At 45.6% G+C, this 17,377-nt stretch overlaps 1 protein-coding gene across 1 annotated transcript in view; it reads left to right on the top strand.

The window, feature by feature from the left end:
• Positions 1–10,248, top strand: part of HEPHL1 (hephaestin like 1) — an 84,162-nt gene extending 73,914 nt beyond the window's left edge. Inside the window, exons 17-20 of the mRNA XM_018556809.1 lie at positions 2,311–2,454; positions 4,689–4,847; positions 6,373–6,393; positions 9,871–10,248. Coding sequence (XP_018412311.1) covers positions 2,311–2,454; positions 4,689–4,847; positions 6,373–6,393; positions 9,871–10,073 — 527 coding nt within the window. The 3' untranslated portion in view covers positions 10,074–10,248. The remainder of the gene's footprint in view (positions 1–2,310; positions 2,455–4,688; positions 4,848–6,372; positions 6,394–9,870) is intronic.
• The last annotated feature ends 7,129 nt before the right edge of the window (positions 10,249–17,377 follow it).

The raw sequence follows: 17,377 nt of genomic DNA, 5'->3' as shown, positions 1-17,377 counted from the left end.
AAAGAAAAATAACCTAGCTCTGTAAGTGGAAAAGGGGGTACAGGGCTACATATCATGTACTACGGATCATTTAACCCATTCATATTAGCAGAGGATAATTGTAAATCTATTGTTCAGTGCACTCTATATGTAGTATATAGTACATGTACATATAGAGTGCCTGCAACAATACATTTACAATGATCCTCTGCTAACATGAATGGGTTAAATGATCCATAGTACAGGGCTACATACAGATCATTTAATACATTCATGTTAGTATAATTGTAAATGTATTGTCTGCACTGTATTAGCAGTATATACTCTATATAGAGTATATACTGCTAATACAGTGCAGACAATACATTTACAATTATACTAACATGAATGTATTAAATGATCTGTATGTAGCCCTGTACTATGGATCATTTAACCCATTCATGTTAGCAGAGGATCATTGTAAATGTATTGTTGCAGGCACTCTATATGTACATGTACTATATACTACATATAGAGTGCACTGAACAATAGATTTACAATTATCCTCTGCTAATATGAATGGGTTAAATGATCCGTAGTACATGATATGTAGCCCTGTACCCCCTTTTCCACTTACAGAGCTAGGTTATTTTTCTTTTAAATAAATATTAATGTAATTTTATTGGTATCTATCTACCAGTAGCTTCCTCATTTCCCACCCTCGGCTTATATTCGGGTCAATACTTTTTCCCAGTTTTTTTTGCTAAAATTAGGTACCTCGGCTTATATTCGGGACGGCTTATACTCGAGTATATACGGTATTCATTTAATCATTCATTCTAATATTCATTTTTTTATTTCGGTCGCAGCGCTTCTTTCGTTGTCTTTTTTCTGTTTTTACACTAGAGTCATGGCCAACCTGTCTGTTTCAGTACTGCCACCATGTTACTCAGATTTTAGTGATGTCTTTTTGAAAAAGCTGCCTCGAGACTTCCTCCTCACCGCCCCCATGATTGCTCTATTGATCTTCAGCCTGAGACCCAGGCAATGAAATCTTACATACATGAAAATCTGGAAAAGGGCTTCAAACGTCCTTCCACTTCCCCTGCTGGGGCAGGATTCTTTTTTGTTGATACGCATCAGAGGGGGTGATGAATGGAAGACGGCCTTCAACACTCTGGAGGGACACTATGAGTACCTAGTCATGCCCTTTGGTTTACGTAATGCACCTGCTATCTTCCAGAAGTTTGTCAATGACGTTTTTCGTGAGTTTCTAGGTCAGTTTGTCTTGGTCTACCTGGACGATATTCTGATCTTTTTTTCCCCTCTCTTGCTGAACATTATAACCATGTCCGTATGGTCTTATCCAAGCTCCGTCAGTAGTCCTTGTATGCCACACCCTCCAAATGCATCTTCCACGTAGCTAGAGTCTCCTTCTTGGGCTACATTATTTCTGATACTGAAATCGCTATGGATCCCGCCAAGTACAGGCTATCATCTAGTGGACCCAGCCTAAGGATCTGAAGGCTATGCAAAGTTTTTTGGGATTTGCTCATTTCTATAGGAAATGTATTAATGGCTTTTCCACTATTGTTGCACCTATCACTGCCCTAACCAAGAAGCTGGCAAGTCCTGCTTTATGGTGCCAGGAGGCCATCCCTGCCTTTCAAAACCTTCTGTCTGTTTTTGTTTCTGCTCCTGTGTTTGACGCATCCTAATCCTGCCTTGCCATTTGTGGTGGAGGTAGACTCTTCTGATGTTGGGGTGGGTGCAGTTCTCTGCCAATACTCTCCCACTAATCTGTTGCATCCATGTGCTTATTTTTCCCGAAAATGTTCTAGTGCTGAACCTAACTATGATATTGGAAACTGTAAGCTCTTAGCCATTAAGTGGGCATTGGAGGAATGGCGTCATTGGGTGGAAGGGACTCACCATCCATTTGTGGCCTATACCGATGACAAAAATCTAGAATACATCAGAACAGCTTTACCTGAGGAAGGGGATCCTGTGCGACCCCGAAGCGTTCGTTGCTGTGCCCGCTATGCTGCACGTCAGTAGATAGACGTTTGCTTATCATTTTGGAGGGCCGGTGTCTCTGTCTTCGCTTATGATTGTTACGGCAGCCACCCGTTGACTGCCGCGGCACCCGCTTCTTGAGGGGATTTTTGGAGGTTTGTCCAACTTACAGATATATGCAGAGAAAAAATGGCATCACACTGGAGATGGATGGGTCGGTTGATTGATGGATGGGAGGATTGATTGATGGGAGGATTGATGGATAGGATGATTGATGGATGAATTGATTTTTCCTTTGGTTGTTGAACACCATTGAAGTTATTTCTTGTATTCCAGCAATAAACGGTAAGATCTATGGAAATCTGCATGGCCTTACCATGACCGAAGGTGAAAAGACCAACTGGTACCTGATGGGACTGGGGAATGAAGTTGACATGCACACTGTCCATTTCCATGCTCAGAGCTTCCTGTACAAGGTGAGTTTCTGTCAGACCCACTGTTCATTCCTACGTGTGCAGCAGTAACATATACTATGAAACCCACCATCTGTACCATGATCCACCAAACACACAGGTCGACTTCTAGAGGAATTGGATCACTGGGCAACAATCAAAGTGGCTCCCCTATGCAGATATACAGTAGGGACAGCAGAGTACATTGCATGAGCTGTATCCACATTTCATGAGAACATTCAGTGCCATGAGTAAACTTGGATCACGAAACAGATTCATATTGGCAAAACCTTCACCAAAAGCCACATTATGTTGAACACTGGGAGAGGATTTAACACCTAAATATAAAAAAATAATGAAAGCTGAATTCCAGCCTTACCTTAAGTCTTGTACAGTTGTACCGGCTCCTTTCCTGTACTACATTACTTACTCTGATTTTACTGCATCCCGTGAGTTTCTCACAATGATCATTAGAAGCTGCAGCAACTCAGGCAGAGCCCGCCTCATTTCCTGTCTGGAGGATATCTAGCATCATTTAGCACTTTCCTCCCCAGCATGACTTTCCTGGGCCCACCCCTTTCATCCATTGGATTCCAGTTCTTTTAATCATGGAGGCTCAGCGTCACATGTGGGCTGTACCTAGGGCAGCCTGCATGCAAATGCAGTCTTCCTAGGAACACTTATCAATGCATTTTGATATTTACAAAACTCCTCGCAGGAGCCAGCCCAGTGCTTGCATCAGGACTGAGGGCTCTCGAGAGGAGTGCTGACGCAGGGTAATGTTATGTTTCCAGGAAGCTATGTACAAGGCCTCCTACCAGCCATGATCTGCCTGCATTGCATGCAGAAGTACAGAGACTTAGTGAAAATGTACCGGGACTAAAATAAGATTTGTAAGAGACCAAAAATAAGGTATTTCATGAAAACAGGTTTTATTTAAAAATGTAATTAGCATGTTGATGAAGTGGTTGGGGAGGAACCAGGGAAAATGAAATATTAGCAGATTAAACTTCAGCTTTAGATTGTGCAGTGGTCCATGGGACAGATTTTGGGATGAGGTAGTCCAAGCACTTATGTCACTGCAAACTAAAGGTATTTATGAACAAGGGAGCCCTGATCAGGTAATCAGTATCAAACCCCAGCCCAGACAGTTGGCCTGTGAACCCAGACATTTACTATTCACATATCCGCTCCCCCAACACATACTCCTTCATTCAGTGAAGGTTTGGGAGATTAAGAGATGTTGGGAGAAGCTTTATCCTTCAAAGCTGCCATTTGCAAACTGAGCACCCCCCTGTTCAGAGGCTCGCAGAGGACCCTGGGGTAGAAGGTTGAATAGTTTTTGCATACGATATGGTGGATTTCATCAGGGAAGAGGTCCAATGGGGACACTCGTTGTGCTGCCAACTGTTTGAGAGAGTATCCTTCACCTTTCAAAAATGTCCTCTTGCTTCTTGTATCTATATAAAAGTAAGTGAAAATAAATTGCCCCAGTGGGACATAGACAACAACAAAAAAACCTAACAAAAGTTTTAACTCTTACCCATGCTATTCAAAACTGAACAAAAATATATATTTAGACAGGGGTGCCCTTAATATAATCACTGCCTGGAGGGGGGGTGTTTGGAGTTGGGTTGACGAGGAGCTGGTTAGGATGACAGCCAGAGTGTCCCAGGTTGCTAAGAGTTGGGAAGGGAAATGTGTATGGCCCTTCCACATCTTCCTGCCCGGCTCTTAGAAGTCTGCGATGCTCTGGCCTGAAAGGGCCCCTTTCCACTTACCTGAATTGCAGGGTTCTTCTCTCCACAGGCTGCTACTTCCTAATGTCCCTGTTACTGAATGCCCATACCTTGGCACAGACTAGGATGGGAGGAGTCAGCACATTGCACCCATCTTCTGATCGCGGTTGCAATGCCTTACTGGATCCAATGCAAATTGTAATTATTTTTGTCCCCGAAAAGTGGACTTTACCTGTAAAGCACAGGCTCACCCTTTCCACATTTTCGTTGTGTAGCATTGACTACCTGCGTTTGGGGCCCACATGAATTTACCAAAGTGCTGGTGTATGCTCGCCATACAGTTGCGTACAGCTCTTGATGTCTATCGGTGGCTGTATGCAGCATCTGTGGCTTCCCAGGTGGGGGAATAAGCCCACATTTTAGGCCCCGAGTTCATGAGGCCTTATTGTTGTCCCTGTATAGAAGAGGAAGAGCTCGGACTTTGGTGTCTCAAAAGCATTTTTTTTCTTTTGGTTTTAGAGAGACAGCGATCACCGAGCGGATGTGTTTGATCTCTTTCCTGGGACATTTCAGACTATAGAGCTGGCGGCCGGTAACCCGGGGACCTGGCTTCTCCACTGTCATGTCAATGATCACATCCACGCTGGCATGGAGACAACCTTCACTGTCATGGAGAGGCCTGGTAAGTTTAATACAGAACAATGGGCAAAGCAAATGATGGCATATGTGATTGGCAGTAAAGCTTCTGCAATGGGGTGTAGCATGTAGCATATTGCAGGATTTTGAGCATCTGGCTCCCTCGGGAAGAAACTGTGATGTCACCCGTGCTTCCTGGAAGCATTTTTTTGCAAACTTTACATTTGAGAGGATTTGGAAGGTGAGGGCTATGATTAAAGCAGACTTCCTGTTATCATGGAAGATCTACTTTATCATATCAGATTTTCTTTTTTCCCTTATAACATACCTTTCAAATAGGGGTCCATTTAAAAAGCAGCAGTGTTACTGTGGTCATACTGTTGCCTTTTGCTTTGCTTTCTACAGGACTCCTAAGTAGAGTCTTGGCTTGGTGTGAACCCAGGTCACTGAACCTGCTCAAAACTCTGACTGCCACCCCTCCCCCCAAACCAATCACTTGGGTGGAGGCACATTCCCCATCCTGCAACTATATGTCACAATGGGGTGGGGAATGCCCCTGCCACAACTGATAACACTGATTAGGTTGGGAGAAGGTGGTGGTGGTTAGACTTTTGGTGGGCTTGGCCAAACTCACGCGAACTGGGTTTGCATCAAGCCCAGCCTCATCTCTACTCCACAGCAAGTAAAGCCCCATTGAAATTAATGTGGGGAAAAAAACTGGGCAGAAAAAGCATGGCCACTTGACCTGTCAAAGCCCCCTTACTCCACAGTCCCACAAGCTGGTTCCGGAAGTGGCACCCGGTCCAAAAAAGCTGAATTTATTCTCCGGTCATCGTGTTTTCTCCCATCATATTGACATCATCATGTACAATGCAGGACCAGTGATTACCAGTGATGATACCAAGGGCTTGCCCACATTCTGGGGCAGGATCAAGGAAGACCAGAGCGTCAGCTGCCACAGGACCAAGGAATGAGATATTAATGTGGTCTACTACGTCCTCTCTGACTAAAGAAGCAATATATCCTGAATAAGGGGATAGGGGGAGGGGTAATATGGATCATGGTGCCATTCCGAACCCTCAAACAATCACCCCTGCTACCTAAATTGTGGAGTTCTTCTCCCTGTAGGCTCCAGTATACATTTGAATTTGGCACAGCTCGGGATGGGTGGCACACGCACATCCGCATCATTTATTCAGATTTATTCATAGAATCAGTGAATAAAAAGAATACTGTGGCAGAGGGACTTGTAGTTTTTAATAAAATACAAATGTGGTGACGTCAATCTATTTTATAACTTCCTCCAGCTCCATAACGAATGGCCCATACCTGGGGCTGGAAGAACAGTGTGCAGGAGCCTGTGCATCGCACCCGCAATCCACTAATCGCGATTGCAATGACTTTCAATACAAAATATTATTAAATGCACATTTATCCTTTTGTGCGATATGTATTAAATTTTTTCTAAAATGAAATATGCCTTTCAATAATGTTATTAGTGGGATTAAGGAAATGGAGTTAGAAGAATCCATTGGCATCAATTGATTATAGCTTTTCTTTCTTTTTTTCAGAGGAAAATACCCGTGCCTCAGGTGAGTAATGGTGAAACGTTATATAGTCTTCATATAGTGTCATCAGCTTCTTCCTAAATTACTTTTAGGGGATTGATTTGAAATCATCCCCTCGCACATATGCTGGTTGAATGCAATTCACACAGCATTCCCGTCACTAGATGTAGCTGAGGAGCATAGGAATTTCTATGCTTCTTGTATGCATCTAGTGATGAGAGTCAGTGGCGGAACTACCGCCGGTGCGGGCGCACCAGGGCCTTAGCCTCGCCTGTGCAGATGGCATCCAGCGGCCGGCAGGCACCCCGTCTCTGCGCTGGGAGTGTCGGATGATCCGTTCATGATCTGACACTCGCGGCGCAGAGATGGGGGGGGACCGTCGGCCACAGCGCAGCATGATAATGATAGTGAGTCCAATACGCGGAATTGAGGTGAGGGGGCGGGGGCTAGGCGCACGGCCGCTTCCGGGTTAGGGTACCCAGATATTATGGGGCCCGCCGACCCCTGCAAGAAGTAAGACGCGAGGCGCGAGCCAAGGACAGCAGTGAAAAATTGAAGACCGAGCGGGCAGCCAGGCACTGGCACACATCGATCGGAGCGGACGGCTGTGAGGACTGAGGACACACTCCACAGCAAGCAGGATACAGACACCTGTTTTTTCTGAATCCCCCACCAGGAAACAGCAGAAGACCAGCCAGAAGAGAGGTAAGTGTAAATAATTAATTAAAACAATTATTATTTGTAGCTGGTTTTTGTAGTGCCATTCTGCATTGCAGCAATGCAGAATGGGATCCTCTAGAGGACTACAAATCTCAGCAGTACTTTATACAGAAACGCTATAGTTGTATAAAGTATTGCTGGGATGTGTAGTCCTCTATAGCCTGTGCCATTCTGCATTGCTGTAATATTAGTAATGTACCGATATATCGGCCGTTGAAACATATCGGGCGAAAATGGCACTTTTGGTTAAATGCCGAAAGTGCCATTTTTTGGCCGATACAGCGGCACATCCGTGCTTTCTTTCCTCCCCACTGGGCGCTGCTCTGTGTCCGAGAGAAAGTGTCACAGACGGCCGAGCGCTGTGGGAGGAGAGCGCTGTGAGCAGCCAGCGTCTCTCATCCCACACCGCTCAGCCTCCTATCACAGTCCGGTGTTCTATCGCAGATTGTGACTGCGTTAGAATGTGTGACCGCTGACGTCATCACACTTTCTAATTTAATCACGCCCATTTTTTCGGCGGTAGAATGTGTGACCAGTCACATGGTCACACATTCTAAAGTAGCCACACCCCATTTTTTTCCGGGGTAACATTGTGTGACCGGCAAAACGTGTAGAATTCAAAGCTTTCTCCACTGTTCCTGGGCAGATCGGCATCACAGATGATATGTGCAGGAGAACCGATCTGCCCCGGAACAGCTGATCGGTCCTGAAATCTTACTTCTATCTGACTTTGTATTGCACTCGCAAAGTTATATAGAAGTGAGATTTCAGGATCAATCAGTTGTTCCCGTGCAGATCGGTTCTACTAAACATACCATCTGCAATGCCGATCAGCCCAGGAACAGCGGAGAAAGCTTTGAATTCCACCTTTTGCCGGTCACACATTTTTACCCCGGAAAAAAAATGGTGCGACTATGTTAGAATGTGTGACCATGTGACTAGTCACACATTCGTACACAGTCACAATCTGTGATAGAACACTGGAAGAGCGTTGTGTGGGCGGAGACAGCCCGCACTGTCACAGGAGGCTGAGCTCTCCTCCCTGCTCCGCTCGCTCAGCCTCCTGTGACAGCGTGTCAGAGAGGAGAGCGGTACAAACACTCAGTGATCAGTGATCGCTGAGTGTTTGTAGATAATTGAGGACCTGGTATGTGTACTATATCCTCAATTATGAATGAATGGGAAGTGATCTATATCCACTCCTGTCCATTCATAATTGTAGTTATAGTAAACATACTCTGTCCTGTCTCTGTAATAAATAATTATTTCATTTTTTCTATTTTTTTCAACTTAGTTTTTTTGTGGTTGCTTCAGGGGGTGTGGATTGGGGAGTTTTTTTTTTGGGGGGGGGGGGCAAAAGAAATCTTGCACCAGGGCCCTTTGTTCCTTAGGTCCGCCACTGATGAGAATGTTGTGTGAATGGCATTCAACCAGCATATGTTGGGGTGTGTAAATGGCATTCAACAAGCGTATGTTGGGGTGTGTAAATGGCATTCAACAAGCGTATGTTGGGGTGTGTAAATGGCATTCAACAAGCGTATGTTGGGGTGTGTAAATGGCATTCAACAAGCGTATGTTGGGGTGTGTAAATGGCATTCAACAAGCGTATGTTGGGGTGTGTAAATGGCATTCAACAAGCGTATGTTGGGGTGTGTAAATGGCATTCAACAAGCGTATGTTGGGGTGTGTAAATGGCATTCAACAAGCGTATGTTGGGGTGTGTAAATGGCATTCAACAAGCGTATGTTGGGGTGTGTAAATGGCATTCAACAAGCGTATGTTGGGGTGTGTAAATGGCATTCAACAAGCGTATGTTGGGGTGTGTAAATGGCATTCAACAAGCGTATGTTGGGGTGTGTAAATGGCATTCAACAAGCGTATGTTGGGGTGTGTAAATGGCATTCAACAAGCGTATGTTGGGGTGTGTAAATGGCATTCAACAAGCGTATGTTGGGGTGTGTAAATGGCATTCAACAAGCGTATGTTGGGGTGTGTAAATGGCATTCAACAAGCGTATGTTGGGGTGTGTAAATGGCATTCAACAAGCGTATGTTGGGGTGTGTAAATGGCATTCAACAAGCGTATGTTGGGGTGTGTAAATGGCATTCAACAAGCGTATGTTGGGGTGTGTAAATGGCATTCAACAAGCGTATGTTGGGGTGTGTAAATGGCATTCAACAAGCGTATGTTGGGGTGTGTAAATGGCATTCAACAAGCGTATGTTGGGGTGTGTAAATGGCATTCAACAAGCGTATGTTGGGGTGTGTAAATGGCATTCAACAAGCGTATGTTGGGGTGTGTAAATGGCATTCAACAAGCGTATGTTGGGGTGTGTAAATGGCATTCAACAAGCGTATGTTGGGGTGTGTAAATGGCATTCAACAAGCGTATGTTGGGGTGTGTAAATGGCATTCAACAAGCGTATGTTGGGGTGTGTAAATGGCATTCAACAAGCGTATGTTGGGGTGTGTAAATGGCATTCAACAAGCGTATGTTGGGGTGTGTAAATGGCATTCAACAAGCGTATGTTGGGGTGTGTAAATGGCATTCAACAAGCGTATGTTGGGGTGTGTAAATGGCATTCAACAAGCGTATGTTGGGGTGTGTAAATGGCATTCAACAAGCGTATGTTGGGGTGTGTAAATGGCATTCAACAAGCGTATGTTGGGGTGTGTAAATGGCATTCAACAAGCGTATGTTGTGGTGTATGAATGGCATTTGACCAGCGTATGTTGGGGGTGGATGATTTCTAAATTATCCATATATTGTTTTGTGTTACAGATTCTGTCCGCCCCGGCGGAGTGCCGTTCCTAGGAAACGTCCTGACGGTGGGGCAGGCACATGCAGCTCTAGTCTCTCTCCTGTCCATCGGTTTGGCCTTGTTGGTGCTGCTGGTGGTAGTCCTGTCAGTGATACACTATGGAAAGAAGAAGAGGCACTACAATACAATTTATAACGGATCGCTGCCTTTGAACACCATATGAGAACTCCCACGATGCACTGAGGAGCTCTGTGAACAGAAATGCCTCAGAACTCTGTGCAGTCGCACTTTACTACTTCATGTTTACAAGCTGGATATGGAATGCTGACAGGTCTCTATATCCCCCCAATCTGAACTTGCTGCTGAATGTAAATGGGGGACTGGCAGATTGGGGCAATGGTAAATACCCCCCAAGACAGTGACGCTGTTATCCGGGACAGGATTGGCAGTTATGGCATCTAACAGATACACTGATTAGCGTCTGTGGACTATAATGAACTATTTTGGGCCTCTCACTCTCTGGAGAGTCACATAGCAGTACAGGCCCACTTCAATACTTCACCAGATTGTGGCACCCTGGAGCAGCCAGCACGAGGTTTGATCAACAAAAACAACAGGAAGTTCAAGTGCAACTGAAGCCAAACGTTTTTTCTTAGTTTTGGATAGGGATTAGGACCCTGTCTGGTTTTTATTGCTGCCTGTGTCACCATTAGGGTTACCCGCTGCCTCTAGGAAACATAACCCTATGTATCAGATTATTCAGAGCTGTGTCCCTCATTGGACAAAAGAGAAATATCTCTGACCCTTGCTTCTGGATGCTTCTGTAGGTGCCAGTGATGTTGCAGTGCCTCACCACGGCCCCCTGGGAAAGCTGGGTACCCCAAAGCCTTTGTACAGTTCTGCAATGATTTCTAGTACCCAGCGTTCTCAGGAGGCAGCAATGAGGCCCAGTGATGTCACTACAGGAAGCGGCCAGAAGTCGCGTCTGAAGTAAGATGTTTTTTTTTAATAGTTTTTTTATTGCTGTTGTAATCAGTGTGTTTTATTCAGAACTTTTGAGGGTGCATGAAATAAGCAGGCTTTGCATTCTCGTGCAAGGTGTGTGCTATCAGCCTCGCCTTAACAGTCATCCTGCCATTAAAATTAACCCGAAACTTTTGATCGAACCCTAACACTTAAACCCTATCCTTCACACTAACACTAATAATCCCTAACCCGGACCCTAATAACCTATCAGTTACATTAAAATACTCACAAACCATTACCCTACCCCAATCCTTGACCCTTACATGAAAAGCGTATTGGAAAAAAACCCCACAGGCTGCTAGTGCTTAACCCTCCTTTTGAAAATGCTATTTTCCTGGCTATTATTGTGACCCAAAGGCAGTACTACACTAAACTGATATGCAGATCAGTAGTTCTGATTTATTTGACTTCATAAGCTGCATGTTTGCACTAGACTATAATTGGCAAAGTACTGAGGCCAGAGGCAATCCAGCAGATATGATTTTCAGAAGGAGGCCAGCATTGGCAGCCTTTGTATTTCTCTCAGAAACAGTTCCCTTTAGCCTTCTGCCTATCGGTAAGTTATCCAATGAAAGTGAAGAAACATCTAACATGTAGTGTATCAGGGCCATCCTGGGTCTCTTCTTCAAGTCAAGCAGTAACAATAAATACAGGACAACACTAGTAAAAAAATAAAATAATACAAATGTACACACACACACACAGTAGAACTACAATGCCTACCATGGCATAATAAGTCAAGGCTCAATGTGAAAAGCCTCCTCAAAAGGGATGAAGGAGAAGACATATTCACTAATAAAAGGGAACAAGAATTAGAAATGTGTTTTTTATTTTTGCATTACAGTGAACTCGTACTGCTTAGAGAGCAACTCCAGAACAAAACATAAAGCTATAGCAGATTTTTATCATTTCAATTGAAAAGTGCTAAACAGACACGTTATGATGTGACAGTTGTAAGAAATACACAATAAAGTATTTTATACTTGGTTTATGAATTCATTTTTATGAATAACACTGTGTATTATAACAATATACCAAATCAAAGCCTTATATGTACTTACAAAATGTTTAAAATGATTTAGGAAGGCAAATTAATCACAGACAACCGACACTAATGGGCTGATTTTTCACATTTACTCCCAGCCAATAGCTGGGTGAATGCTGTTTACACCGCAATACCTCCACTAGAAGCAGCCAAGGAGTGTAGGAAGTTCCTATGCTCAGTGTCTTCTAGTGACGGTGTGAATGGCACTCGTCCAGCAATAGTCTGGGAGGAAGAGTTTATAAATCAGCCTCTTAGCCTTCCATAACCAATTTAATTCAGAGGGTCCTTCTCTGTGTCATTTTCTCATATATATCTATATACACTGAGTGGCCAGATTATTATGACCACCTGACGTTTGTAGGCAAATTAGCTATTATTTGGCGCTGAAGTTGCTAGAGGGCCAGACCATTATAAATAGGGAAGCAGGTTGTTTACCACGACAGTAGAAGTGATTTTTTCGGAAGATACGGGTAAACAACGCGATTTAACAGCCTTTGAACGTGGGATGATTGTTGGAGCTCGGAGCCATGGAGCGAGTATCAGCAAAACAGCAGAATTCATTAAATGTTCAAGAGGAGCTGTTGTTAAAGTGTTTAAAGACTGGACTGTCAGCCTAAAATCTGGGTCTGAACCTGTGAATTGTGGCCGTCAGCGACTGGTCAATGTTAGGGCAGAACGGAGAGTGGCAAGACTGGTACAAGACAACAGAAGGGCAACAGTGCAGTGTCAGATTCCTCGCATCACCTTTCATCATCTCGTGGAGTCACAAGGCGGCCCAACGAAGCACTGGTGGGGTGGTCATAATAATCGGGCCACTCAGTGTATATATTGATTGCCCGGGAAGCCGACTTCATTCTGTTTGGCAGGCTGGATGCTGATTGGCCGGGAAGTCGGCTTCCCAGCCAATTGGCATAGAGGCCGGCCAAACAGATCTGACAATATGGTGGCACGACCCCCACCCTGCAGGCACCTTATTCCCCTCACATAGATCCTTAGCAGCCGTCATTACCGTACCAGTCCCTCGGCCAATCACACTGCATCTGCCAGCTTGCCTTCTTCCCATAGTGCATCGTGGTGCCATCGCTTACCCAGGTAAAAAAAGAAAACATGATTCATCAGACCAGGCCACCTTGTTCCATTGTTCTGTGGTGGTCCAGGTCTGATGCTCAGGTGCCCATTGTAGTCACTTTTGGAGGTGGATACGGGTCAGCATGGGCACCCTGACAGGTCTGCGACTACGCAGCCCCATACACAACAAACTGAGTGTTCAGACACCTTTCTATCAGAACCAGAATTAAAGTTATGTTAAAGTTTTTTAAGTGATTTCAAATGCTGATAACATCACTTACAGTGGATTCTGCTTCTTGATGTTTAAAAGGTTTAGTTTCCTGGAGAATCAGCTGGTCCCCTGAGCTCTGGCCCTGATATCCTGTTTTAGGGTGGTTCCTTTCCCTTACAGGGTTCTATGGAGCAACCCTTGTGTGTTCCAGTAAGCTGTGTGTGTCCCCACAAACACAAAAGGAACACCAAGGCAATCCATTTTCCTCCCCCCCTAATAGAAAGTATGCTACACACAGCAAATCTCTATTGAATCAGCAGGAATTGGGCCATATTCGCTCCGTGTGTACCCTATTCCATCATTAAATCGACTTTTGCTGACAAACATGTTGGAAAATCTTTGGTTAAACAGTGCTCGCAGCCAATCAGCTTCAAGCACCATTGGGGTATTCTAACAGTGGCTGTCGGCTGCTATCAGAATGCAATGCAATCAGAATTTAAGAGTGTATACCCTGCTTAAGTTATTTGATGGATATCTGCTGTGGAATGTGCTGTCCCCTGTGATCTTGTACTGTACAGGATGTTCAGGGAAGGTGAGCTGCGAGAGTTGACAGTTAATTCTTGGGCAAAAATATAAAGAAATGATTTTGCTGGCAATGCATATTTGGTTGATCTGGGTTCATTATTGAAAAAAAGTTTGAGCGTTTAATACTACTTTTACTACTGTAGCTGCAATTTGAGCTACAGTAGCTCTTCTATTGGATTGGACTGCACAGCCAGCCTTCGCTCCCCACATGGATTCAGGAGCCTTGGCTGTCCATGAGCCTGGGGCCGATTCTCCAGTTTTCCTTCCTTGGACCACTCTCTATAGGTCCTGACCCCTGCAGACCGGGAACATCCCACAAGAGCTGCAGTGTTGGAGTTGCTCTGACCCAACTGTCTAGCAATAATTTTGCCCTAGCCAAAGTCCCTCAAATCCTTAAACTTGCCCATTTTTTCTGCTTCTAACACATCAACTTCAGGGACAAAATCTTCACTTGCTGCTGAATATACCCCCCCCTAGGAGAGTGTCGCTGAGTCTCTGAGACGTGACTGCAGAGGTCAGCGCCGCTGCGGCCGGCGGCCGGGGACTCGTCTTTCAGATGCCGCCCGCCCGCAGCGGCAGCCCGCTGCCCACACACTGAGTCTGGTCTCGATCGGGCGACTTTTCCGCCCTGTTCCCTGGCGCCGTAAGGCAAGTGCCCATCTTGCCTTGCGCTAGCGCCGGCCCTGTACATACACTGGCTTGTTATATTCCTATAGACTCCATAGGGCCTAAAAAGCTATATCCAATTGCCTTTTTCATCAGTTTGGAGTGTAGGGGGGAACATAGGTGGGAAGAAGTTATGGAGGTTGCGGGTTTTAGGTACAGGAGGTAATTAGAGGTTTTAGTAGGGAGAGGACCACACTGTGAAAATCGCCCTCAAACATTTCCCTCCCGCTAAGGCCTCGTTCACACCATCCTCAGTGCGTTCCACTGGATTGTATTGCGGCTGGCTCAGTTTGTTGTGGGGCGGGAGTGGGCGTGGCTGCGGTGCCATTCACTTCAATGCACCGCCACGCAATGAGATCGGCCACACAAGGATGCAAGGCACATCAATGCCTGTGGTCCGGTCAGAAAAAATAGCGCTTGCAGCATTTTTTTTGACCGGACAGCGGGCATTGATGTGCCTTGCGTCCCTGTGCGGCCGATCTCATTGCGGCCGGAGGGCGTGGCTGCAGTGCCATTCACTTCAATGCACCGCCACTCCCACCCCACAACAAACTGAGCCAGCCGCAATGCGATCCAGTGCGTTCCGGCCACAATCGGGCTGAAACGCATGGAGGATGGTGTGAACAAGGCCTTACCTGAATTGTGGTGTGCTTCACTCCAAAGGCCTGGGGCTGGGGGCTGGATGAACCGTCTGGTGGACTATACCTCTAGTACAGACCTTGGACTAGAGGAATAGTCTGCAAGCGTATACTTTAATACAGACCTGGGGCTGGAGGAACAGTCTGCAGGACCTTGTGCATTGCACTCATGATTCACTGACCACAGCTGCAATGTAATGAAAAAAACTAATAAATTCACTTTTTTTTTTTGGCAGTATGGGTGCATTTCTTATTGTTTTTGCAAAAAGTGGACTATACTATGAGGACTAAAGGTATGGGGCCCTGGCTCATTGGGGTTAGGGTTGCCACCTTTTCTTCAAGCGAAACCCGAATACTCAATCGACGCGTGGAAATTTTTTTGGGAGAATGAGTCGTGGCTTCATTCACAGTTGAGACTATTTTCAGTGGGTGGCCAGTAGCCCCTATCTTCATTTTGGTTGCCTCTGTCTGCCTGATATCTTGTGTCCAAGTTTCTGCTGCCATGAAACCCAGACACAGCATTCAAAACCCAAACTGTTCGGGTGAATCCTGGACAGGTGGCAACCCTAATTGGGGCCCAGGTACACCATGGCATATAACCTGCTTTCACTATCCAGCAGTTTATCTAGTATTGGTATCTATGTCCTCGGGTTCTATTGATTTTCTGGGACTCAGAGAGACACTTGAAAGTGAAAGGGAAAGGCTCGGAGGAAAGGTCAGACCTATAACTGAGATAAGCTTTCACAGTATCACAGTCATAATAATCTGACCCTGGAGGAGGTGTCGTAGTAGATAAGAGTACATCTAAATATATACATTGATATCTTCATCCACAAAATCACATTCAGGTGATTCGAAATTCCGAATCGAACTGACAAAGGGAACATATAACTGGTTACAGATCATAGAGATAGAACTGGACTGGCCACATTGGAGTCATATCCTCAGACAACATGAACAAGGGGTTCAATATAGATTGTTCATACACAAGAGTGAAAAAAGTGACACTTTTTTGCTCTTTATAATATACAGGGACATACAAATTGGAGCAGTTTGGGATTATCTTCCCTCAGGAGGTGGAAGGTTTGCTAGAAAACCGAAGTTTAATCTACTTATTACATTTTTAAGTAAAACTTTTTAGTTTTTATTACATACCTTGTTTTAGTCCCAGTGATGTCATTGTTGAGTCTCTGTGCATCTCTATGCAATGCAGGCAGATCACAGCTGCTGGGCGTGGCCAGCAGGGTACTGTACTGGCTTGCCTTAGTAGCGTTATTGAAACAAGATCAGACATTATAGCCATGCAAGGCAGTCTGAGGCTGGGGACAGAGAGGGTGAAGGATAAATTCTGCCCACTTTGTGTTAGTGCGTCTAGAATCGATGACTGTATGTACCTAGTGAATGCCCAAACTATACAGAGGCAGCAACAATGTGGACCCAGCCATGGCGGCCATCTAGGATAGGGTTGCCGCCTGTCCGGGATTTACCCAGACAGTCTGGTTTTTGAGTCCTGTGTCCAGGTTTCAGGACAGCTGACACCCGGACACAAAATATTTAGTGCCAATACCAGCACTTTACATTTTTTGACAGATGCGGCTGTCTGAGACCTTCCTGTGAGCCGCGGGTGACTGTAAACAGGCGCTGGCCCGCACATCTCCTCTTCCATCTTCCAGGCACCACGCTGCCTGCCTCCTGACCCCTGGTGAGACACCACACGGCCCGTACAGCACTCCTGAAAACCTGCAAAGCACACCTGAGAGCCCCATAGCCCACCTGAGAGTGCACATAGCCCACATGAGAGCTAGTACGGGCAGCTGAGAGCACACAGAGTCCACCTGAGAGGCTGCACAGCCCTGGCGAAAGCCCGCGCAGGGCTCCTGAGACCCTGGAGACATCAGGGCACCACCCCGGAACAACAGAGTATGGAGCTTCATATTATTTTGTATTGCTGTATAATGTAATGCTGGGATTTGTAGTCCTCTATGGCCGGTCTCCTTACTCCCTCCCCTGGCAATCTCTCCTCGCTCTCTACTCTAAATTCTCCCAAAAAAATTGCCATGCGTGGCACTAGAGTGTTCGGGTTTCCCTGAAAGAAATGGTGGCAACCCTAATCTATGACATCCACAGCACTATCATCTATGGGTGGTAGCGTGCTCAGTCTTCCCCTGGCCGTGCATTGTGCTCAGTCTTCCCCTGGCCGTGCAGCGTGCTCGGTCTTCCCCTGGCCGCGCAGCGTGCTCAGTCTTCCCCTGGCCGTGCAGCGTGCTCAGTCTTCCCCTGGCCGTGCA

The sequence above is a fragment of the Nanorana parkeri genome, unplaced genomic scaffold (genome assembly GCF_000935625.1).
Source record: "Nanorana parkeri isolate BGI_ZX_2015 unplaced genomic scaffold, ASM93562v1 scaffold254, whole genome shotgun sequence".
NCBI lineage: Eukaryota > Metazoa > Chordata > Amphibia > Anura > Dicroglossidae > Nanorana > Nanorana parkeri.
This window is presented reverse-complemented; position numbering and strand designations above follow the sequence as displayed.